This window comes from Narcine bancroftii, chromosome 1 (genome assembly GCF_036971445.1).
Source record: "Narcine bancroftii isolate sNarBan1 chromosome 1, sNarBan1.hap1, whole genome shotgun sequence".
Taxonomy (NCBI): domain Eukaryota; kingdom Metazoa; phylum Chordata; class Chondrichthyes; order Torpediniformes; family Narcinidae; genus Narcine; species Narcine bancroftii.
This window is the reverse complement of record NC_091469.1, coordinates 75905266-75929777: the sequence shown is the minus strand read 5'-3', so window position 1 is coordinate 75929777 and position 24512 is coordinate 75905266. Positions and strand designations below refer to the sequence as shown.

The 24512-nt window shown below is 39.6% G+C and overlaps 1 protein-coding gene across 2 annotated transcripts in view; it reads left to right on the top strand.

Annotated features, from left to right (window-relative positions):
- Positions 1–22734, top strand: part of LOC138759938 (phosphoserine aminotransferase-like) — a 41386-nt gene extending 18652 nt beyond the window's left edge. For both annotated transcript variants that reach the window (XM_069930420.1, XM_069930421.1), the window contains exons 2-9: positions 4848–4908; positions 4985–5054; positions 7651–7856; positions 7952–8124; positions 17845–18014; positions 19009–19137; positions 20934–21071; positions 22252–22734. In XM_069930420.1, the coding sequence (XP_069786521.1) occupies positions 4848–4908; positions 4985–5054; positions 7651–7856; positions 7952–8124; positions 17845–18014; positions 19009–19137; positions 20934–21071; positions 22252–22357 (1053 nt within the window). In that variant the 3' untranslated portion in view covers positions 22358–22734. The remainder of the gene's footprint in view (positions 1–4847; positions 4909–4984; positions 5055–7650; positions 7857–7951; positions 8125–17844; positions 18015–19008; positions 19138–20933; positions 21072–22251) is intronic.
- The last annotated feature ends 1778 nt before the right edge of the window (positions 22735–24512 follow it).

The window sequence follows — 24512 nt, the reverse complement described above, 5'->3', positions numbered from 1 at the left end:
TTCACCTTTTTTACTTTAATCCTTGTCCTCTAGTTCTTGCCACATCCAATCTTGGTGGGGGGGGAAGAAACCTATTTGTATTTACTCTTATTGATACTGTTTTTAATACCTCTATCCATTTTCTCCTCATTTTCTGCTCTTGGGAATAAAGCCCAAATCTTTTTATCCTCGATTCTCAGCTCAAGTTCTTGAACACTCTTGTAAATTTTATCTGTACTTTTTTCAATTGTATTTGCATCTTTCCTGCAGGTAGATGACTAAAATGGACATAATACTCCAAATTTGTCCTTGCCAATGTCTTGTACACCTTCAATGCAACTACATTCAATACTTTGGGCTTCATAAATCTAAAGCTTTCTTTACAATCCTGTCTACCTATGTTACCACTCTCATGGAATTATGTAACTATATTCCCAGATCCCTTTGTTCTATCACACTCTGCAGTGCCCTGCATTTCCTACTTTCGTTTGTCTTTCCAAACTGCAATATTTCACACTTGTCCGCACTAAATTCCATCTTCCATTTTTCCAGCTCTTCCAGATCTTGCTGAAAGTTTGAGAGCTTTCATTGCTGTCCACTGAAACCCCTTGGTGATATCTGCAAATTGACTGATATAATCTACCACATTATCATCCTGATTGTTGATATGGATGCAAAGCAAATTTATTTATTGTCTCTACTGGGGTAATTTAAGGAATATTCTCTCCCCCACCCCTGACATACCAGTTTGGCTGGAGCAAGTAAAAGTTTTGGTACATATTGAAATGACAGTTAACTTGTTTTTGTTAAATTGACTAGATTTGGCTATATTCAATGATTAGTTACTTCCTTTTTGATTATTAACTCTAGCATCTTACCAACAATAAATGTTAAACTAACTGGCCTATTCATCCCACCTGTCTTCCTCCCATTTGGAACACGCTGCATTGGCTGTTTCCAATATTCCACCATTACAAGAGCTGGAAAATCATGTCTGTCAGCTGCACAAGGGATGATGTACACTATATTTTAGCTCTTGAAATACTCTTCAATTATTCTATTTGGGTTTAAAATATAGATTTAAAGCACCTTGTGTGTTAAAAAGATTTTCATTGAAACAACTATAGTTATTTTCCTAATCTGTGGTTCATTTTCATTGAATGTACAATTTAATGACGAGTTGTTCGATGATAGATATCAGTAAATTATCAGATCCCTGGGTGCACGATATTGTGCTGATCTGTATAAACCTACTACAGAACAATCTAATCTTTTCCAGTCTCGCACCCATAACCCTCTGTATTTCTTGCATCTGTGTGCCTATCAGTTTAAATGTTGCTTTTGTACCAGCCTTCACCACCACCCCTGGCAATTCATTCCATGCAGATTCCACTCTCTGGTTTAAAAAAAAAATTGACTCTGACATCTCCCCTAAGGTTTCTTCCACTCACCTTAAACAAATGTTCTCTAATTTTTGCTATTGTTACTCCAGGAAAAAAAAGATGCAGGATATGCTGCCTATCAATGCATCTCATAATCTTGTATGTCTCTTGGATAACTCTCATCCTTCATTTCTCCAAAGAGAAAAACTCTAGATCAGTCACTACAGCTTCATAAGACATGTTCTTCAATCCAAGCAACATTCTGATAAATCTCCCCTGCACCTTAAAGCTTCTACATTCTTTCTGTAACGAGGTGACAAGAATGGAACACAGTAGTCTTGATATAGTCTTGGCTTTTGAACTCAATCCCTTGACTAATGAAACCCAGCACACTGTCATCTCAACTGCCTATTAACTTGTGCAGCAACCTTGAGGGATCCTTGATCATGGAGTCTAAGTTCTTTTGTTCCTTCATTCTGTTAAGAATCCTGCCATTAACCTAGCTTGACCTTTCAAAGTTCATCTTTTCGCTCTTGTCAAGATTGGCAGAGTTCAAACTGTATCCTATTATAACTTGTGTCAGCCTCCTACACTGTACACAACACTTTCAACCTCATCATCTGCAAACTTACTGACCCACCTCTCCACTATGTCTGAGGCATTTGTATAAAAATCACAGAACAAGGGTCCCAGAATGCTACTCCAGGCAAAATGTTCTATCTGATACTATTCTCTGCCATCTGAAGGTAAGCCAATTGTGAATCCATGCAGCCAAGGTTCCATGCCTTGTGACTTTCTGGATGACCCTACCATGGGGGACCTTATCAAACGCTTAAATAAAATCCAGCTATAGCACATGATGATACCTTCATCAATTCCTTTTGTCATCTCATTAAAAAAAAATCAATTTATTTTGGGGCACTTCATGGCCCTCAAAGCCATACTGATTATCCCCAAGAGTACTATGCTTCTCTGAACACTTGTGAATCTTTTCCAATAGTTTACAAGCCACTGACATAAGGCTCATTGGTCTATAATTCCCAAGCTTCTCCCTATCCCCTTAAACAAGGGGACGATATTTTCTATTCTCCAATCCTCTGATACCTCTCCTGTGGTTAGGGAGGATATCTAAATCATTGCCAATGCCCAGCCAATCTCTTCCCTTACTTCCATTTATAACCTGGGGTACATCCCTGCTATTACTGGTACTTGTCTACCAGAATGTTTTTAAGATTCAACACACCTTTTTCTATCCTTTATATGGTCCAGCATATTAGCCTGGTCTGTCATTCACCAAGGTCCTGCCTGGTGAAATTGAAGAAAGAATTCATTTTGGATCTCCTCTGCCTTACAGATGCATGTTTCCCTCTTTACCCTGAAGCAGCCCTACCCTCATTCTGGACACCTTTCTCGTTTTCGCAGGCATGTAGAACACCTTGGTGTTTTCCTTGATATTATTTACTGAGGCCCTCTGTTCCCCCTTCTAGCTCTCCTGCATCTTTGCTCAAGTTCCTTCCTAGTGACCATATAATTCTCATGAGCCCTTTCTGACTTTTTCTTCCGAAACCTTGTGTATGCTTCCTTCTTCCTCTTGACTTGCTATCCCACCTCTCACATCAACCAGGCTTCTATGGAATAAGCCCACCCAGAGCCCTGTGCAAATGGTCCTAAAATAGCCACATTTCTGCTACGCATTTTCCTGAGAACATTTGTTCCCACTTTACTCTCCCAGCATAATTATGTAACACTTTACCATTTTTGTCTACTCTCTTATCCTTGTCCATGGATTTGCTAAAAGCCAAGGAGTTGTCACTTTCACTGGAATATACTTGACCTCAGTATCTGCATACTTTGTTTGCCAGGGCTTTTTCAGACACATGCTCTCGCTTCAAGTCTTGTTGCTAACCACAAACTCAATAAATCCAAACAGGCCTGTTAAAAGTAGAAAAATCAAATTTTTCAGATATTGTGACATTAAGTTTTATATTTAATGCAAGTCAATATGCAGGAATATGGTAATAAAATTGTGCTAGGAGATTACATGGAGCACTACTGGGGAAAACAACAGTAGGGATACAATGGAGCTGATGGCTATTGTTGTGAAGACTAAGATCTCAGCATTTTGCTTGATGAGAAACACAGCTACTTGCAGTTGGCATTTGAGATGAGAAGCTTTTTACCAATAGTTTTGAATTGTCAAAGATGTTTATTAATGAGTACTTTTCTCACCGCCCCCCCCACCCCCCCTTAAGTTTGGCACATTCCAAAACACCATTGTTTTTTCATCAGTCACTTTAAACTTCGTGTCCAATTGCTTGTTTTAGTTTTGAATTTCATAATACGACTGTACTGCGCAGCTCCTGAACCTTTTCATCCTTGTGCTTTGGAACCTCTTGGTAGTAGTTCCACTCTGCATTTCATTCTCTCTCAAACTCTTGACAACAGTCTTATCATGGAAGTGCACAAAATTGAGCAGATTTGATGGCGTAAATATTAAGTTTCTTCCCATGTTGAGGAAAGAGTTGCAGGCTAAGTTGTTGACAATGAGTTGTGAGGAGTTTGCATTTCTGAGGGTTGTGAAGCTGTGCATAATAGGTCACTCGGTAACTGTGTGGCTGAGAGATTTTGTTAAATTGGAGAGTTGTAGATTATGGGAATAAGGCCAACAATCAGATTAGTCATGATCTTGTTGGATTTCTGGACATGCTTGAAGCCATATGGTCTCCTTTTAATTATAATGTTTTTCAATAACTTTCACTGAACTACTACTGTTTTTCCTAGTGCTGCTTTACAGAAGTAGACTCTATTTCATAAATAAAAATGTGATCATTTTTTATTTGTTTGTGGTAAAAGATGCAAAGAACACGTTCCCCAGACTTTGGCATTCCAAGAGGAGTGATGGTTCAGTGGGAGCTGACTTGATCTTTGACCGCATAATGCACCTTAAATCATTAAACTCAGTTGCACAATGTGCTCCTTTTAATGCTGTCCTCGGAAATGAGACCAAAGGAAACATGGTTATAAAAGCACAAGTTTATTAAAATGCATTAAATGATAGGTGAAGCATTACATTTGATTCTGAATATGGTAACTGCATTTAACACAACACCCTCGGGACATTATGATGCAAGGCCAGCAGGTTTTCTGGAATGTTGCCTTATTATACACTGACTCTTTTGTTATACAGTGGTAACTTTTGTAGTAAACCTGATGAGTTTAAAAGCAATATGGGAACCAATACCCAATGATCCAGATGCTGAGCCATCTGGATTCAGAAGAATTGGATAGCGGATTGAAACTTCATTGGAAGTTTCAATATTAAAATCCAACCAATGACCTTTACTATATTCCGTGTACAGTAAAGGTGAAGGAGAAATGAGTTCTGAAAATAGGAAAAATTTCTGAGGCAATTGATAAAAGTTGTTGCTTTAGGATTTTAAAATGGTGTTCCTCTGCTTACTGCATGGTTTTTGTACTCTTTTTCAGGTCCTACTTCAAGCACAGAAAGAGCTGTTAGATTATAGAGGACTTGGAATTAGTGTTCTTGGTAAGATTCCAAATGTTTGGATTAACTTGATTCCATTTGTCAATTATATTCTAATGCCATCCTTTCCTTTAAACAGAAATGAGCCATAGATCGGCACACTTCATCAAAATTGCCAACACTGCTGAAAATGACCTGCGAGAACTACTGTAAGGAGCAAGCACTTAAATCAACCATATACACTGAGCACAGTATTCAAATACATCTGTGAAAATGGATCAATAAATAGTTGCAGATTTTTCTTTATAGAGGGTGGGTGGGTGGGAGAAGTGTTCTTTCTTTTGGCTTCGCGGATGAAGATTTATGGAGGGGGTAAATGTCCACGTCGGCTGCAGGCTCGTTTGTGGCTGACAAGTCCGATGCGGGACAGGCAGACACGGTTGCAGCGAGGGAAAATTGGTGGGTTGGGTGTTGGGTTTTTCCTCCTTTGTCTTTTGTCAGTGAAGTGGGCTCTGCGGTCTTCTTCAAAGGAGGTTGCTGCCCGCCGAACTGTGAGGCGCAAGATGTACCGGAGAAGTGTACACTAGTGCTAAACATGCATTTAGTTTTGAGCATCATTGGACTAGAGGACATGTTTCTTTTTGGAAAGTGCCTCCTGATGAGAGTTGCCAACTATGTCTCCCTAGTGTGATAAACTTGTTTCTGATGTTAAAGCACAAAGCTGGAGAAACTCAGCAGGTTCAACAATGTCCTTTATATAGCAAAGATACATAACTGATGTTTTGAACTTGAGCCCTTAATCAAGGTATGAAAAAATGTTGGCAGCCATCTGAATAAAAAGGTGAGGGGGAGGAGCAAAGGCCTGAGGTAATGGGTAGAAAGGAGGGTACAGCAGTAAGCAAGGGGAGGAAAGATGGTGAGGGAAGGGGGTGGAGACCTGAGGGAAAGAAGATGGGGGGAGAGAGAAAGGGAGAGCAGGTTAGCAGAAACTGAAAAAGTGGGTGTTAATGCCATTTGGTTGCAGAGTACCCAGACAGAAAATCAGGTAGTGTTCCAATTTACGGGCAGTCTTGATGGGATATTACGAGGCCATGGATAGACTTGTGAGCCTGGGAGCGGGACAGAAATGGTTGTCCACTAGACCCTGTCACTGGTACAGACAGAGGGACTAGGAGGGTGGGAATTTGTTACGGCATGGACTAGTAGGGCCGAACTGGCCTGTTCTGTGCTGTAAGTGGTTATATGGTTCTATGGTTATATGGAAGTGATCTTCTAGTCTCTCCGATGCGGAGAAAGCCACAAAGTGATCACCAGATGCAATAAATCAATCCTGCAAATACACAAGTATGTGTTGCTTCACTCGAAAGGGCTGGAATGTGGTGAATGTGTAAGTGTGGGCTCAAATGTGACACCACCTGCAGTCACAGGGGAAGGTGCTGGGGGAGTGATTGGAAGGAATGAGTACACGAGGGAGTCGACCAAAGTCCAAGAAGGGAAAATTATCACGGGAAGGTGCTAGGGTGGGGGTCTAATCACAGGGGAAGGTGCTGGGGAGAGGGGTGGGGGGAGGGTATCAAGGGAAGGTATCACTTGGGAAGGTGCTGGGTGGGGTGATTGGCTTATCACAAGGTAAGGTATTAGTGGGGGAGGGAATAATCATGAGTTACCAGTGGAGGGGAGGTGCCAGGGGTTTGAGTTTGTTCTTGGCTGTGGGGCACATGACTGAGTCTGGCAGGAATGTGTCTGGTCATTCTCGTGGCTAGTGTTTCTAATGCAACCATTTGAATTAGGTGATTGATCTTGAATGAAATGTTGTTGCTTCCTTATTTCCATTAATGTTTTAAATTGACTTCTAATAGTTTATCAATTAAAACAGTTTTAAAATATGCTTATAATGTTGGTGTGCTGTTTAAAATCAGTTCAAAGGACTTTGACCACACTGCAAGCTGTCAAGAGGGCCATGCTATTTTCTGGGTAGGGTTTGGTATCTGCTGACAAAGGTCACTTGAAGTTTTCATTTCAATGGAAGATGTTTGGATATGAACTGTCAGCTTGATTGGTCAGACCTAAACTGGGTTTGTGGTGCTCTGTGGGTGACCATTTCCACCTCGCTGGGCTGAATCCACTTGCATTGGACTTTAAGTAGGTAACTTGCCCTAAAGAATGCAGTTCCCTGCCTTCCAAACAAGGTGCTATCAAAAAAAAGCTCCTTTCACACTGGCACTTGAACCCAGTAATTAACCACCTGCCAGTGTGAACGCTCCCAAACTGGTGGTTGGGGGGCAAATTAACGGATCCTTGTCGATCCGTTTTGAATCAGCATACTGGGTTGCCCAGTGTGAACAGGGCACTTGGTTTGCCGGGTCCCATTAGTGATGCATTGATGACATTCTTTTATGTGTGCAGGAACATGAAGGACACAAAAGATATTCTTCCAAATAACAACACTGGTTTTTAAAATTAAGGTACAAACTTGTATTCCGTTGACTAAATCTGCAATCCTGAACAACATATTATGATCTTGTATTTAAACAAAATTATTCATGCTTAATTAAAACAATTCAGTGTGAGCCCTTCAGCCCATGGTGTTCAATGTCTCCTTTTTGTCTTTGCTGCATGTGAAACCCTACAGTTCAACTGTACTATGAAATGCCAGAGTGCAGATTGTTTAATAATACAGCTGTTGCAAACTTTTGAAGTGATTCTCTGCAATTTAAAAAAAAAAATGACTTGAGTTTCTTTTGAGTATTAATTATATTGAATCATTTTAAACAAAAGCTTGATCTGCAACCATTTTTAATGTAGAAAAATTCCTGAAAACTACAAAGTGATCTTTCTCCAGGGAGGTGGAACTGGACAGTTCAGTGCTGTACCTTTAAATCTGATTGGATTAAAAGAAGAGAGGAGTGCAGATTATGTGGTTACTGGAGCCTGGTCTGCCAATGCAGCCAAAGAAGCAGAGAAATATGGAAAAGTGAATATTGTACACCCCAAGCTTGATGCTTACAGAAGTAAGAATTGATAATTTGGCTGTTGATCTTAAGATAATCTATTAAAACTATAATCAGATCTCAACTGCTCAAGATTTATTTATCTTGTTCTCCAGCTATTCCTAACCCAAGCAATTGGAATTTGAACCCGAATGCCTCTTACATTTTCTATTGTGCTAATGAGACTGTTCATGGTGTGGAATTCCCCTTTATCCCAGACATAAAGGGAACTGTGCTGGTCTGTGACATGTCCTCCAGTTTTCTTTCGAAGCCAGTGGATGTATCCAAGGTAGGTCCTAATCAAAAATGGTCTTGATTTTTTTGTAATGCAAAATTAATAATTTGTGACAGTTTTGATAATTAAAAGTAAAATCCTAACTTACAAGTTGAGTCTTGTTGATCTCTAAACTACATAGAGTGGCAGGATATTTATGATGCTGTGACAGATTGTGCTGTGTTTGTATATAGTTATGTTTTTGGGAGATAAATTGGGGCAGGTTTTTTAGTGTAGGTCACATACAAACACTTTTTAAAACAGATCTTATTTAAAATACTGGAGCTCTGGTCAGGCTAGACAGGCTGGCGCCAAGAGCCTTTGCAAAATCTTTGTAGAGTGCCCAAGAGATGTAACTAATGGATTGTTGTTTGCAAAAAGGCAACAGATGAAAGAATTCTGCAGGCTGTCTGGAGTGGAACATGCTGTTCTAAGAGGGTCACGTGGTTTTGCAAGTAGAGAGAGAAAAACAGGCTGTGTGTGTGTGTGTGTGTGTGTGTGTGTGTGTGAGGGAATTCAGTTCTATAGTGTTACAGTCAGCAGCAGCAGCTTGGACTGGAACAGGACAAGCTGGCAAGCTTGTGGAAAACCCCATATGGAAGACTGGTTGTGACTGCTTAGTTCAGCCTGTTCAAAGCTCTTGTGGCTCACACAAGAGGAGAGGACTGGCTGCCTAATGTTTCACTTGAAATAAAAGAAACAAAAAGGAACTCTGGTGACCTCAAAGAGAGATTATCATCTGAAGAACCCTGGAGGGGCAAGTTTCTTCAGCAAGCCACTGAAGTGGCTGGTTACAAGGAATCAGTTGTGGGTGTCCAGCGTACAACAAATCTTTCTGAAATCTGACAAGAACCTTCCTAAGTGGTAACTACTTACCTTTCAAGCACCAAAGGCTGATGAACTTCATAAATGTTAAATTCTTCGCACAGTGTAAGAATTGCCTGCAACCAATAAAGTTAAAATTTGATCCTATTTTCATGTTTAAAAATAATTAAAAGCAACTTTTAATTTGTCTTGGTGAATATCTATTGCTGCTGGGTTTTGGGGTTCACTGGGCTCATAACACTAGACACAGAAACTGGTCTTTTAGCCTAGTCTATACTGCCAATCTTTATGCCAATTTATTCTAATCCTGTTTGTCTGCATTCTTTGTCTTGATTCTTCAAATGCCTATCTAATTCTAATAAACACTGGGCATTTCAGCCACCATTGTGGCACTTTGCAGTATCATCTTCATTAGCTCAGTGCCAAGAACTGAAGATGCTGGAATTTATAAAGAAAAACTGGAGGGATTTGGCATACGCTGCATTTGTGAAGAGAAACTTCAAAATGCCTGTTAAAGGAGTCTATGGTGTTTTAAAGTCTTGCAACTGTGGGATCTGTGCCCAAGATGACAGCGCCTGTTCTGGGCACAATACCATAAGGAGTTGCAGGCTCTGGGGAAGCAGTGGACTTGTGCATGGCACCAGAAATGGGAATCAACCTACGTGGCAACCTTGAGAGGACTGTGGATTTGGGCCCCAAGTCCCACATCTTGCACACAAAAAGAATCCTGCAGTTAGCTATGCACCCTTCTAAAATGCATCATTTACAGTTGTCTGATTGAATTCCTTCTGCCACTCTGTGCTGGATTTAGGGATAATCTAAACAAGCTACATCTTGGGGCCTCACAATCTGCAGGTGCCTCCAAAATGTATTAATGTATGTTAAATGTATTTATTTTTAAATAGTTTTAAGTATGGTTTCCAGACTGTACTGTAATCTATGATAGAGATTGAGCCATCCAAATGATAAATTGATTACTGTGAAATCAGTAAATGCATACATTTGAAAATAATTTGTATTGTAATATTTTTAATAAGTAGCCTTCAAGCTATATAGCTTACGGCCTCACCAAGTCTAATCCAGCACTGTCTACATCCTATCATCGGCAAAATTTCTGACCTATCCCTCTTCTTCATTCAGATAATTTATAAAAATCACAAAGAGCAGGGGTGCCAGAATAGATCCCTGTAGAACTTCAGACAGAAGATGTTCCATCTGCTGCTACCCTCTGGTTTCTGCAGGCAAACCAATTTTGAATCCACTCAGAAGTTTCAATGGATCCCATGCCTCGTGACTTGCTGAATGAGGCTATTATGGAGAATGTTGCCTTACAAAAATCCATAACCACCATATCTACTGCCTTACTTTCATCAATTTGTTTTTAACTACTTTTAGAAAAACTCAATTAGGGTCAAGAGGCATGACCTATTCTAATATGGTCTTGACTCCCTGAGAAGACTTTATTAAATCCTGTCCCTCAGAATCCTTTCCATGAGTTTAACCATCATTGATGCAAGGCTTGCTGGTCTATAATTCCCAGCATTCTCCCTATTACCTGTAAACAAGGGAGCCACATTTGCAATTCTCCAATCTTAGAGGATTGAAAGATCATTGCCAAAGCCCTAGCAATCTCTTCCCTCACTTTCTGTAAAAACCTGGGTTATTTCTTGCTGGTTCTGTTATGTTTCTTCCTTGAAGAACAACCGTGTGTGATTTTAATACTTAAACAATTTTATATTTTCAAGCTGCTTGAACCACAATGCACTTGACTTCTGTCCTAGTCTACTTTTTGTTTCTATGCCAACTGTGTGCATAGTCTACTAAGAAACATAGTTCTTTATTGTACATGCATAATAACACATCTTCCATTTAAAAAAAAAACCCACAATACTACATCTACACAATAAGAGTGTCTATATTCTGTGGCCAGTCTCTTTCCACTCAGCAGCTTTCAATCAGCCTCTGAGTTGGTTTGTCATTTTTGGTCTGCTACTGGTGTTTTGGTTGCATTTGCTGCATTAGTATTTTGTCTTTCTGTGAACTCTGAGTAACATGTTCCTTTTCTATATGTGCTGACCCCTTTTGTGTACTGACAAAGTGTACTGACAAAGGGTTGGAACTTGTGGTCGTAGACCAATACAGTTTCTTCTCAGTAGTGTCCCTCCTGCTACCTGGATTTGATAGGAATGTGGATCTATTTTCTCTTGCACATATCCTTGCATGGACCATATGGCAGAATTTAACAAGTGGAATTTAACATATGGCAAATCTCCGATTTGCACTTGAACTCAAGGCTTCAGGACTGCAAGGCCTTTCAGTCTTATCATGATACTGTTTCTGTTTTACTTTCTCTTCCATTTTAGCTTGTTTGACCTTGTGTGCTCCTTTGGGTGTCAACAGATTTTCATACACTGGAAGGTTGGTCTGTATGTGTCGATACATCAGCATTTGGACAGGAGAAAGGTCATTCTGTAAGTGGCGAACTTCTGTGAATCATTAGAAAATAGGTGCTGGAGTAGGCCAATTGGATGATCATTCACTATCAGACCTTTGTGGAAATCCTCTTGTCTATCATGTGCTTTCTTCGAAGCTCTTCACCACCTTCACGGAACTCTCAGCTAGGCCATTAGACTTTGGGTGGTGTGGGCTTGAAGTTGTGTATCAAAACCCCCAAGTATTGGCATAGGACTCAAATTTACTGCTTGAAAATTATATACTACTTCACAAGGAACTCCATGCCTTGCAAACACATTTTTCATGAAAGTGGTAACTGGTTTGCTGGATGTTGGCTGCAGTGTTGTTACCTCTGGGTAATTGGAAAAATAGTCCGTTACTACTATATGACTCTTCCCATTACAGTTAAACAAATTTACTCCAACTTTGAATTACGGCCTGTCTGGTACAGGGTATGGTGAAAGCAGTTCTGCTTGCTGCTTTAATCTACAAGTAAGGCATATTTCGCATGAAGCAGTGCTCTGGCTTGTGTCTTGGTTCATTGCTTGGCCAATACATTAACTCTTGAGCTCTACAATTGCATTATTCCTCACCAAAATGACCTTTGTGTATTAATATAGAGCATTTCCTTGCATAACAACACTGGAATCACAAACCTCTTCCCTTTGAAGGCAATTTCTTTCACAACTGGCAGTGCATCTCTGCATGCCCAATAATCCCAAATACCCATTGGACAGTCATTCTTAGCTGCTGGCCATCCTATCTGATTTGTATTTTTTAAGCTCTTTCATTATTTCATCTCTCTATTGCTTTCCTGATTTGCTCAGTTCTTTCCTTGGATACTGGAAATGAGATGATAATCATGTCAACATAGGGCCTGTATCTCTGTATTAATCTATAGATTGCTCTTTTTTGTCAACTGCTGCTGCTTTCCTGGTGTGTAGATCATTTTCACATCATATTTCTGCATCCTCCTCAACATGCACTGTAATCTCATGGGAGAGTCGTTCAGTGGTTTGGACATAATTGAGACCAATGGTTTATGGACCATCTCCACTTCAAGAGTTTTTCTATAAATGTATTGATGGAACCTTTTGCATGCATAAGTGCTGGCAAGCAGCTCTTTATCTGTGTGTAGTTGGTTTCTACACTTGTTAAAGCCCTTGATGCATGGGCCTCAGGTTGCCATGTGTCCTGGTGCTGCTGCAGTAGTACTGCTCTAAGGCCATGTTGGGATATATCAGCTGAGATCCTGGTGTGCCTGTCCGGATCAAATTTTAATGAATGCTCTTCAGGTAGGATGGTTTTGAGTGCCTGGAAGCACATTTATTGCTCATGTGACCAGATCCACTCATTTATCTGCTCAAGAAGTAACCTAAGTGGTGTTGACACAGTCAACAAACAAGGGATGAACTTATTCAGGTAGGTTACCATCCCCAAGAAATGCCTCACCTCCTGTTTTGGGGCCTCACAAAATTCTGAATGGCTGATGTCTTTATTGGATCAGATTTTACTCCCTGTTCAGATATGACATGTCCTATGAAGGTCCATATCTTTACGACAAACTTAAATTTTGTCAAGCACTTGCCTTAGTATTATGTGTATTATGTTTATCCTTGTTGGACCCCTGTACAATAATGTCAATCACCATCGTCTCAACTCTAGGTATACTTTCAAAGATCACATGGATGGTTTTATGGTAGACTTCTGGTGGAAACAATTTGCCCTGGGTAGTTGAATAAAGCAGTATCCTTTTGTGGAGTATTGGAAATGCATAGTCTCTAACTTGCCTTATCGAGCTTCATCTGCTAAAACCCCAATGACGCATTGAGCTTGCTAAACCACTTGGTACCTGCAAACTAGGACATGATTTCCTCCCATGTCAGCAGCAATTTAAAATGCTCTCTCTTGATGGCTTTTTTGAGATCTCTTGGGTCTAAACTTAAATGGAATGCTGCATTTTTCTTTTGCACGATGACCAGTGAGCTGCCCCAAACTGTTGGTTCTTCAATTTTCTATACAACTTTCATCCATTCCATGCATGCTAGTTCTTATTTGCTTGTCTCTAAGTGGAAACCACTTTCCTGCATGCAAGGACAACAGGAGCCACTGTCTCATCTATGTGGATCTTGCGTACACCAGGTAAACATCCAAGCTCCTCAAAGATATCTGCATACCTTTCCATGAATGCTCTGTGCTCATCAGTCTGAAGCCACTATGAAAACTCTTCACTAGGTTGAGCTCTTCACATGCATCAGACCTAATATTGGCTGTACTCTCTCTTCTACAATCAGTAGCTGTGACTTTAGATGCTGCCCTTTGTTTTAAGATCACCGTACAGCCCCTTTTTTTACTGGAATGTCTCGCCAGTGTAGCCTGTTACTTTAATTTCACTGGATAAATCTTGATCTTTACAGTGAAGGTCTTGCAATTGTCCATAGACAACAGATTTACGTGGGCTCCAGTGTCAAGTTTAAATGGAATTTCTGTCTTGTTCTTAGTCACTGGAATGATCCATTCTGTTTTACCAGGCAGCAACAGTCGGTAGTGAATCCTTGAAAAATCCTTCCATTTTTTCGTGCACTGTGTGCACCTTTCTCTTGGTGGCCCCTGTTGCAGAACTTTGCAAAATGATGATTCTTCCCACATTTATTGCAGGAGTTTCCATAGACCGGATACATCTTTAGAATATGTCTACCTCCACACCGGCTGCATTTGGTGTTTGAGCTTACCGCTTTGCTGTCGCTTTGATAAACTTTTGGTGCTCGACTTCTCTGTTTATACTGCGTGCGCTGCTGTCTATCCTGTGCGGCTCCTTAGCTTATGCTCATATGGTCTCTGCTGCCCTGCACATATTCACAGCCTTTTCCAGTGTCAAATCTTTTCTACGCAACAGTCTTTCTCTAAGCCCATTATCTGAGATTCCACAAGCTATTCTGTTTCTAATGAGTTTTGCAAATCTCCAAATTGACAGGACAGTTAAGTTTTGGTCGAAGCTTATAACCTTGTTTCTGGTCACAGGAGAATAACTTGAATCTAACATTTATGTTTTTACTTGGAACAAGGTGGTCCTTTGTCACTGTCCAACATGAAAACTGTCTCATCAATTTGAAAACTTGGGCCATCATGTGTAGAACTATTGACACTTTGTTTTTTATTGGTCTCTCCCACTCCACCAGCTTCTAAATAAATGTTGAATCGCTGTTTGAAACCTTTCCAATGATCTGTTAGATTGCCGGAAAACTGCATCGGTGGGAGGACTTATCCATGACGGGAACTATTGTCTTGCTTAATTATAGACTTCTAACACCATGTTATGCTTTTTACTTGAAGAACATCCTTGTGTGGTTTTAATGCTGAAACAGCTATTTTCTCGAGCTGCTTGAACCAACTTCTGTCGCAGTCTACTTTTTGTTTGTGTGCCTTTCACGCACATTGCCAACTGGGAAATGTAATTCTTTATACATGCATAATAACACAGGTTCCAGGGACCTGTCAATCCTAATGATTCTAAGAAGATCCAGCACTTTCTCCTTCTAAACCTCAACTTACTCCAGCACATAATCTTGTTCTATGCTGACCTTGCATTAACTAAGGTCCAACTCTCTGGTGAACACTGAAACAATTAAGCATTTAGGACCTCCCCTCCATCTTCTATCTTCAGCCACATACAGAGAGACTCTGACTTGCGATGTTCTGACGTGATATTTCAAAGTTATGATGATCAGAATCCATTTTGATAAAGGTAAGACAGGGTCTACCTGTATAAACATGGTTGCTTTTCCTTCTTTGAAGGAAATATTTCCATTCAATCAGCGCACGTAGATCGCTTCCCACTGCTACCTCTCCCCAACATCATTTTGGTGCTCCTCTTGTAGTGACATCAAGGAAGCATAATTTGATGGACCCAATGCCTTTTTAAAAAAAAAAAGATTTGGAATGCATGAACAGATTGTCATCAATGGGGCGAGAGATAGGGCAATCTGCGCATGCATTCTATTACGAGCCCACAGGACCCCAAAACCCAGCAGCAATAGATATTCCCCAAGAAAAATGGTTACTTAAACAAAAGTCGCTTTTAATTAAACTTGAAATCCTCTTGCAGTAAGGAGATGCCAGTCAATCTTTGGAAAATTAGTCTCCCAAACCAACAACCTTGGTATTTCTGCACCATTACAAAATCTGCTGATTTGCATGCTCCCTCATGTCATGAGGGCTATTTGGGGGCTAAAGTCTACTCACAATAAAATGAATGTTCCCTTCCTGTTTCTGACTTCTACCCACATTGACTCAGTAGGTGATCCCTCCACAATGTCTTCCCATTCTGTAGCTGTGATGCTATCACTGATTAGTAATGCTACTCTTTTTCATTTTCACCCCTCCCCCACACCCTTCCATCCCTTTTAAAACATTAAACTCAGCTAATCATGTCCTTGTGTCAGTCAAGTCTCTACAACTACCACAACATCATAATTCTTCCTCCCCACCCCCCACCACCTCTGGTTTTGCTTTCTATGGTTTCACTGTGGTCAACTACAGTCTGAAACTGCCCTGCTCTCTCACCACGTGGGTCCCACTACCCTCCTTGGTCCCCACACTGATCCCTAATTGCAAATAAAAAGTTTGCAGATATACTATTGTATCATGTATAGCTTTGCTAAATGTATAATATGGTTACTATGTCCGCATCACATGATGCCCAATGTGGATGTTAAACAGTGCATACCCTGTTAAGGTTCAGTACTATCCACGATTTCAAGCATCCGTTGGGGGTCTTGGAATATATCCCGTGCATATATGGGTGGATTACTGTACTGATCAATGCTCTGTTATTGAGGGGAATGGTGGCAGGGGTGCTCTTATCCTCTCCTGACTGTCACCCAGCTACCTTCCTCCTGCATCCAAGGTGTGGTTGTGTTCCTGTAACTTCTGTCCATCATCCCTTTGGTTTCCTGAGGGAGTCAATGTTCATCTGGCTCCAATTCCTTAACACAGTTAAGAAATTGCAACTAGATGTCGTTGGATTCCATGACTCCACATTCTGCATGAGGAGTGTTACGGGTTATATTAAATTTCATATATATAAATATGTCTTTAAGAGATTGTGGGGAGGTTTAGTGTAGGACATTTCTAAAGCAGACATTAACTTTCACAAAAGATCTCTCATTTGAAATGCAAGAGCTGTGCATAAGCAGAGATTTTGAAGAGTGCATATGGAGACTTCACAAGTAGGTGTTAATTGGACTAATGTTGTGGAAGAAATGGACTATTGTCTTTAAAGAAATAGATGGCCTGAATCAAAAAACTGACTCCAGTGCCAGCAATCTGTCTGATTGCAGTTTGCTGTTCAAAAGAGGGGTCATATGGTTTTGTAAACAGAGGGGGGAAAAAAAAACATGATTCTTTGGAGAGAGAGAGTGAGAGTTCTACAGTTCTGCTATAGCTTTTTGGAATCTGCAATGTGGCAAGCTTGTTGAAAACCCCATTTTGAAGATGTGTTGTGTGTTGAGTTCAGCCTGTTGAAAGCCCTTGTAGTCCTTACAAGAGGAAATGGCTGGCTGGAGTGTTTCTCCTGAAATAAGGGAAACAAGAGGAACTCTGTAGTAACTTGGAAGAAGTTGTCATTTAGAAAACCCATGTTGGGGCAAGTTTCTTTGGCAAGACACTGAAGTGACTGAATGGAGGAAATCATTTTGTGCGTGTGTCCAATGAAATCAATGAGAACCTTCGTGAGCTAGTAACCAATTACTTTAAGCACCAGAACTTGGTGAAAATTCATAAATGTTAAATTCTGTGCACAGCATAAAAATTGCCTGATACCAGTGAACTTGGTGGAGTGAGATTGGACTGCAAATCAAAGAATTTTCTTGAACATGTACATATTACATATTTGTCTGCTTAGAATTAGAAGGGGATTAAGTTACTACTATAAAGATTGATCCTGTTTTTATATTAAAAGCAACTTTTGTTTAAGTAAGTATTTGTCTTGGTGAATTTCTATTGCTGCTGGGTTTTGGGGTCCTCTTTAACAGGAGAGAAATGTCCCTGCCCTGGTGCTATTCCCATGGTCAATGAAATAGAGAGAAAGAAATGAGGAAGAAGCTTGCCCTTGCCTGTTTAAACACACCTGTTCTCGACTCTCACTTTATCTCCTGTTCGCCGGAAAAGAACTGACCAGCACTTCACTCACCATTTAAACAAGCCTGTTCTCAAACCCTCTTGTTCTAACTCCCATTCTCTTCTTGGTACCTCTGTGATTGGAAAACTAATTATCTGACTTGTCTTTCCTTCGAATGTTGCTTAGAATGTTGCTATCAAATTACTCCTTGGGAGTTTTCACTCTTGCAGAAATCCAGTCCAGACTATCTAGTCTCTCTGTATTAAATGAGTTTTACTGTTGTGTTTTTGAAAATTGGATGTAAGGCAAAAAGGTGATGAAACTGCTTTTTTCTGCAGTTTGGTTTGATTTTTGCTGGTGCTCAGAAAAATATCGGATGTGCTGGGGTGACTGTAGTAATAATCAGAGAGGATCTTCTGGGATATGCACTGAAAGAATGTCCAGTCATTTTTGACTATAAAGTGCAAGGGAGTTGCAGTTCTCTGTACAACACTCCAGCAATCTACAGGTAAATTAATAAAAAAAAACTATGTAATTTATTATTAATATACATGTTTCTTTGAAGTCATCAATTTCTGCTTTATTGGAATGAATAGAGTTAATAAATTGAGGAAAATTGAGCTTGTAGCTTTGGGCAAGGAGCTGCTGTTCTTGAATTTGGTATTTAAATTGCAGTCAGAGTTGTACCCCCTCAACTTTTTTTTTGCTTTATGGAAATGACATCCCTGTCTGGCCCTCATTGAATGACATGAATCTGCTGTCACTCTGTAATAGAAGTGAACATACCACCAAGATTCAATAAACTCTGAGACTGATACCACAAATGTTTTAGATGGAAATTAAACTTAATATTATTTCAAGTCTAAATACCCTTTAGTAATTTGTTTATTGCTGCCAGTCTCTTCCTGTTCATGATTTGACATTTAAATTCATTAATTCTTAGTAATCTTTCTGATTTGATATAATTGCTTGCCTCGTTTCCCTTTGTCTCTTTCTCATATACAAGTCTTTGATGATGCTCAGTAGATGATCTGCCTCTAAAATACAGTATTCACATTGCCCTCTGAACCAAGTCATTCCTGAGTATTTTTATTTGCCTGACGTATAAAATTCAATACTATGCTCCTGAAGCTTTGACGATTTGTTTTCCTTTCTGCTTTCTACAAGGTTTATAGAGAGTCAATATACATATAACATCTAGTTTGAAATAGAGTAGTGCACAATGGTCACTTAATGCGATTGTCATTGAGTCGGACCTGAATATTGAAGTGTGAATAAATGATGATTGTGGTAATAGATAAAGAATATTGCTTCTATTGAAAATATGGCAGATCTACATTTGTAGGGAAGCAATTCAATAGTGAGCATAGAATGATTCCTTAACCTGTACAGAAGTTTTGGATGAAGTTTAAATGACTCTTCAGGCTGAACCTATGTTAATGTTCTTCACAGATAAGACAAAATGAAATGTTCAGTATAATAGTTTTTTTTTTCTTTTTTAGTATTTACATTATGGGATTGGTCTTACAATGGATCAAAAATTCTGGGGGTGCTGAAACAATGGGCCAGAACTGTGCTGTGAAATCAAAGCTGATTTATGATGTAATTGATGGATCAAATGGATTCTATGTGTAAGTGTGTGCACTTTATTGACTTGGTTTACTTATGCATGTTGCATGCATTGTTTTGAATTTTAAGCTGTTACTGGGCCAGCGACTGAATTGAATGTTGCCTGAAATCTCACTGAGACTAGTGAGATTAATGGTAACATTTAAAAAGGCAGCTCATAATTAAAACCTCATAATGCAAGGTGACTGAAAACTGTTAAAACACATAAAGCTAACTGTTAATAATTACCCTTTGAATAACTTTGGCTATTGTGATTCTGGACATTTTGTTACTGGTGGGTTGGTGACATTAGATTGCCTCTCAAATTAATAATTGACCAGATGTTTGTAATTTAGTTTGGAGGGTGGATGGTACCTGAAACTATAAAGATTTCATAAGATGGTCCAAAAATTAGCCCGTTTAAAAAGTGCTAAGGTACAGTAAGAGCTTATTTTGCTCGCTGTACAGCTGGTCAATCCAGACAAACTACAGCAGTGGAAAGTTACTGAGAGAAGTCCAAGCAAGGCAACATTATATTGTCTTTTAGCTGCCTATCAAATATTAGAATGAAAATATCATGGATTAATTAGCAGGCAAGTGGAAGGATAAATGGGTCATTTTCTTTTGGTGGTAGGGGTGGGCAGCTGTTCCCAATTTATATCAGGAAATAATAGAATAAAAATCTAACCCAAACTTAATGAGTGACAATTGAGGGGAAGATGATGTCTTGGGGCTTCAGAACAAGCTTGATGAATAGTCAAACACCTGGCAGATGAAATGTATTGTGCCAAATATGAGTTAATCCTTTCAATAGTGCAAACAAAATGGTGAAGGATTGAAGTATTCATACAAACCTGGGTACTCTTGCACACAAATAATGCATAGTTAATATGCCAGTTCAGGAAGCATTAAGTAATGCAAGTAGCACGTTGGCTTTATTGCAAGAATTGTATACAAGAAAAGTTGTTCCAATTTTGTTTTGGATCCTGATGAAACTGAATCTGAAACATTTGTATATACCAGTGTGGTCTTCCTCCAAACAAGGAAGGTTATTTAATGTAAAGTGAATTCATCTCAGAATTAAATAGGTACACCATTAATTTTTTTAGACTGCCGCCCTCTTCCTAAATCTCATTTCAATCTTCTAAACTCAAAACAATGCCACCTCTATTTCTGCAATTTCTATTTGTACACTCGATTTGCCATCACAGGAGTGAGTTGCGCTAGTCTGCAAACTAGGAATGTTGACACTTCATCTCCTCATGCCTTGCTGAGTTTGTTTAAATTTGAAACTCCATGATGTATGAGGGAAGGTTTAAAGAGATTGGTACATGTGCCCTTTTTGAGTTTAAAAGGAAAATTAAGCCATCTTGTTGAAATATGCAAAGCTTTGTAGCAATCATCATTTTCCTTCCCGAATGGTTAGAACCAGGGGTCGGCCTCAAAGTAGGAGGTCAGACATCCAAAATAGATGAGGAAAACGTCTGTTCACCCAAGGGTGGTGAATGTTTGGAATTCTTTACCAAGAGGTTTCTGGAGGCTTGGGGCCCTGAGTGCATTAACGTTTGAATAATTTTTGGAAATGGAGGGATACCAGGTTATTGCAAGAAAGAAGTTTGGGCGAAAGGTCAGCCTTCTTAAATACCAACACTGTCGCAAGTTTAAGTGGCCTAATGCCGATTTCTGATGTACCCATTTTTGCATCTGCGTATTTGCTGAGGGTGTTCTGTAAATAATACATTGATGTTCGGAATCCAGGAATAAGGCATTGTTTGTGCCCTTTAAGAAATGATTAAAAATTCATTTGAAACTCTTTTAGGAGTCTGGCTGCCTCAACTTGTAGAAGCAGAATGAATATTCCAATACGCATTGGGAGTGCAGATGGAGACAATGTTCTTGAAACAGAGTTTGTTGACAAAGCTGCTGAAAATAACATGATATCATTAAAGGGTCACAGGTAAATCTTACAATCAATTCCTTTTCTAAACTCCATTAATTTAACAGTATGTGTGCAAATTGTTCCAAAACTGCTGAAGTTTGGGAGTATGATGATCCTACAACAGAATGGAGAGTTGGGTGGAGAAGATGGGAGTCCAATCTGGATAGCATTTTGCAAAGTCAAACTTGAAGGGAGGATACTTATCAGTGTGGGGAAAAAACAGGAACCTTTGCTTCCATAATCTCTCAAGGTTGCTGTACAGGTTGATAGGGTAGTTTGTTTGAGATTAGTTTCGAAAGCTTATGGTATGCTGGCCTTCATTAGCCGGGGGGTAGAGTTGAAGAGTCGAGAGGAAATGTTGCACCTTTAGATCTGATAAATCGTTTTTTTAAATTATTTTTATTTGTCATATTTTTCTTTGTGTTTTTTTTAATACATAATATTATTAATTTTACTAATTCTTCACTCTTTATTTTGGGGGAGGGGAAGGGTGGATTTTTTATATATATAGATTTTTTAGTTCTTGTATATGTGGGGGGTTAGGTTGAATTAAGTTGGGTTATTAATGTTGTATTGTAATTATTATTTTATTTTATATCTTTTCTTTAAATGTAATTTTTTTTATTCCTGTGATAAAATCTTTAAATAAAGTTTATATATATATAAAAAAAAATGTTGCAGCTGTAGAAAAGTCTGTTTAGACCACTTGCATTCAGTTCCAGTTGTCTCATTACAGGAAGGATGTGGAAGCTAAAAGAGGGTGCAGAGGAGGTTTAGCAGGTTCCCTGTATTAAGAGAACATGTCTTGTGAGGCAAGGTTAGTAGATCTAGGGCTTTTCTCATTGGAGCGAAGAAGGAGGAGATGCGGCTTAATAGAAGTCTACTAGATTGTCAGGCCTTTTCCTGGGTTAAGTAGCAAGCACCAGAGGACATCAGTACCAATCAAGGGGAGAGGACATAGGTATTTTTTAACCGAGTAGTGGGTGCCTGGAGGCTTGTACAATAGGGACATTTAAAGGTCTATTAGACAGGCATATATGGATGAAAGAAAAATAGGGTCTCAAGGTACAGGTGGTTTAATTTTTGGAGTAGGTTTGTATAGGTTCACACAATATTGTGGGCTGAAAGGCCTGCACTGTGCAGTTATGTTCTTTCTAAATAGTAGGTTTAAATTTACTTTCTCTTTCTGTAATAATAGGTCTGTCGGTGGAATTCGAATCTCCCTATATAATGCTGTGACAGTGGAAGAAACTCAAAAACTGGCGGACTTTATGGTCAACTTCATGAAGGAACGTTGTGCTTGAAATCTTTTCCCTTTTAGGGCTAAACGTCAGTTTTGGTTTTGCCATTGAATAACTTTTTGGTTTCTATAACATGTGTTTGTAGCTTTTCATGTTCTTTATTTAGAGCCTGAGTCGTCTGGAAGTAGAGGGTTCTGCAAGCACCAATTGTTGTTGGATAGTCAAGGCACACGTAGTTTAGTTTCTCTGCCTAGCCTGTGAACTGCAGGGGCATATAATGCAAGAATTGGGGTCTTCAGTAGCAGCAAACATTTCCTTTTCGGAAACTAGGTAAAATTGCACCACTTGTAAATATAAAAAACTGGATATAGATTGCAATGTCACTAATGTTATGTAGAAGAATGGGGGTGGGGGGGTTGGGTTGGGGGCAGAAGCCGACACAAGCCAACTGTAACATTTATTAATGGAGAAATAAAGATGAACTTTAACATTCTCTTAATTTGACATCAATTGAGTGAACTGTTGCATCTACATTTTGGCACAAATGCACTTTGCTGAGGCAAAAATTCACTAGAATAGAAAGGTACAGAAACGACGCCCTCTACAAATTTGAACACTTTGAACAAAAAAAAAACTAGAATTGCATCCAGTGGATACTAGAGGTTTTACTCTGACTCATTCTTGTACTAAAAGTGATACTGTAGTGGTCCGTTGTTTTGCCTCTGGAGGAGATGGGATTTTATTTCATTGAAATGAGCCCCAGTTGCAAAGTGTAATGCACTAAATGGTGGTGAATTTCTTGGTACTTGTTTGAGATAAGCATCCTCTGTGGCACGTTGAGTGTGCAAAATTATTTTCTACGAATTTATTCAGTAGGTCTAGAATTTATCAGAAGCAGGTAATTTTGTAACAGATAATTCTGTAATTTGTCTGTGACAGCAGCATTGTATAATCAGGATTTTTGCCTTGTATTGTCTAAAGTCAGAACCGAATGCAAATTTCCTCTTGGGTATGTACCAATTTGTTTAGGTTTAAGGATTGTTACCTTAGTTGTAATGTGCTGTAGCTTTTGCATTGACAGAAGATATGTCTGGAGTGATTATTAACTATCTAAGCAGGCTCAGGACTGGTCAGTACTTGGAGAGTAAACCGCCTAAGAACACCAGGTGCTATAGGTTTCTGAACAAAGTGGTGACTAGCTTCCTTGTGAGATAAAAGTTAGAATTTCATGCATGTTAGTTACATTCTAAATGTAGTATAATGTGATAATAATGGAACCTTTACTTTTATGGTCTCCATCTCTCCAAAGTATTGAATAATACAAAGGGGGAAATGAGCCTTTCACCCTACCAGTCTGCACTGACTATCAAGCATTTGTTATACTAATCCTTTGTTCATCCACTTTATTCCAACATTCCCATCAATTCCTCTTTTACCCCCCCCCCCCCCACCCCCGATGCCATCTGGTTGGAGGGTGCCCAGAAGCAATCTGAGATGTTTCTCTAATTTGCGGATGGTCTCAGTCTGACAGTGTATGTGTGTGAGACCATAGGCAGACATAACTGCTTGGGAATGGGGGCAGGGAACTGAAATTGCTTGCCACCAAGAGGGGCAGCAGATAGGGTGACCACTGGGAGATTTCCAGTATTGCAGTTTACAAGCTCCTCAACTCTTCCTCTATTTCATTTTAGCCATGTCTACCTGCATTAGCCCATTTATACCTGACTTTTTGTTGACTGTGGAACAATCATCCTACACAGGCAAGGCTGCTCAACTCTTCCTCCACTTCATTGATGTCCACATTGGTGTTCCCTTGTGCACCCAGGATGAACTTGTCAACTTTGTAGCCAACTTCCACCCTGACATCAAATTCACATGGTCCATTTCTAACAGCACACTCCCCTTTCTCTTTTTTTAAAAAAAATCTCTCTCCATCTTTCGAGAAACAGGCATGTTCTACAAACCTACCAACTCGTACAATGATCTCAACTACACTTCTTTGCACCCTGTTCCTTGTAAGGATTCCATTCCTTTCTCACATTTCCTCCTCCTGCCATGCATCTGCTCCCAGGATGAGATATTCCATGCTAGAACATCTGAGATTGCCTTCATTGGAAAAAAAACAAAATGTGGTTTCCCTCTAGTACCATCAACTCAGCCCTCATCTGTGTATCCTCCATTACCTGCATGTCTGTGGTGGACCTCTCCACCCCCATGT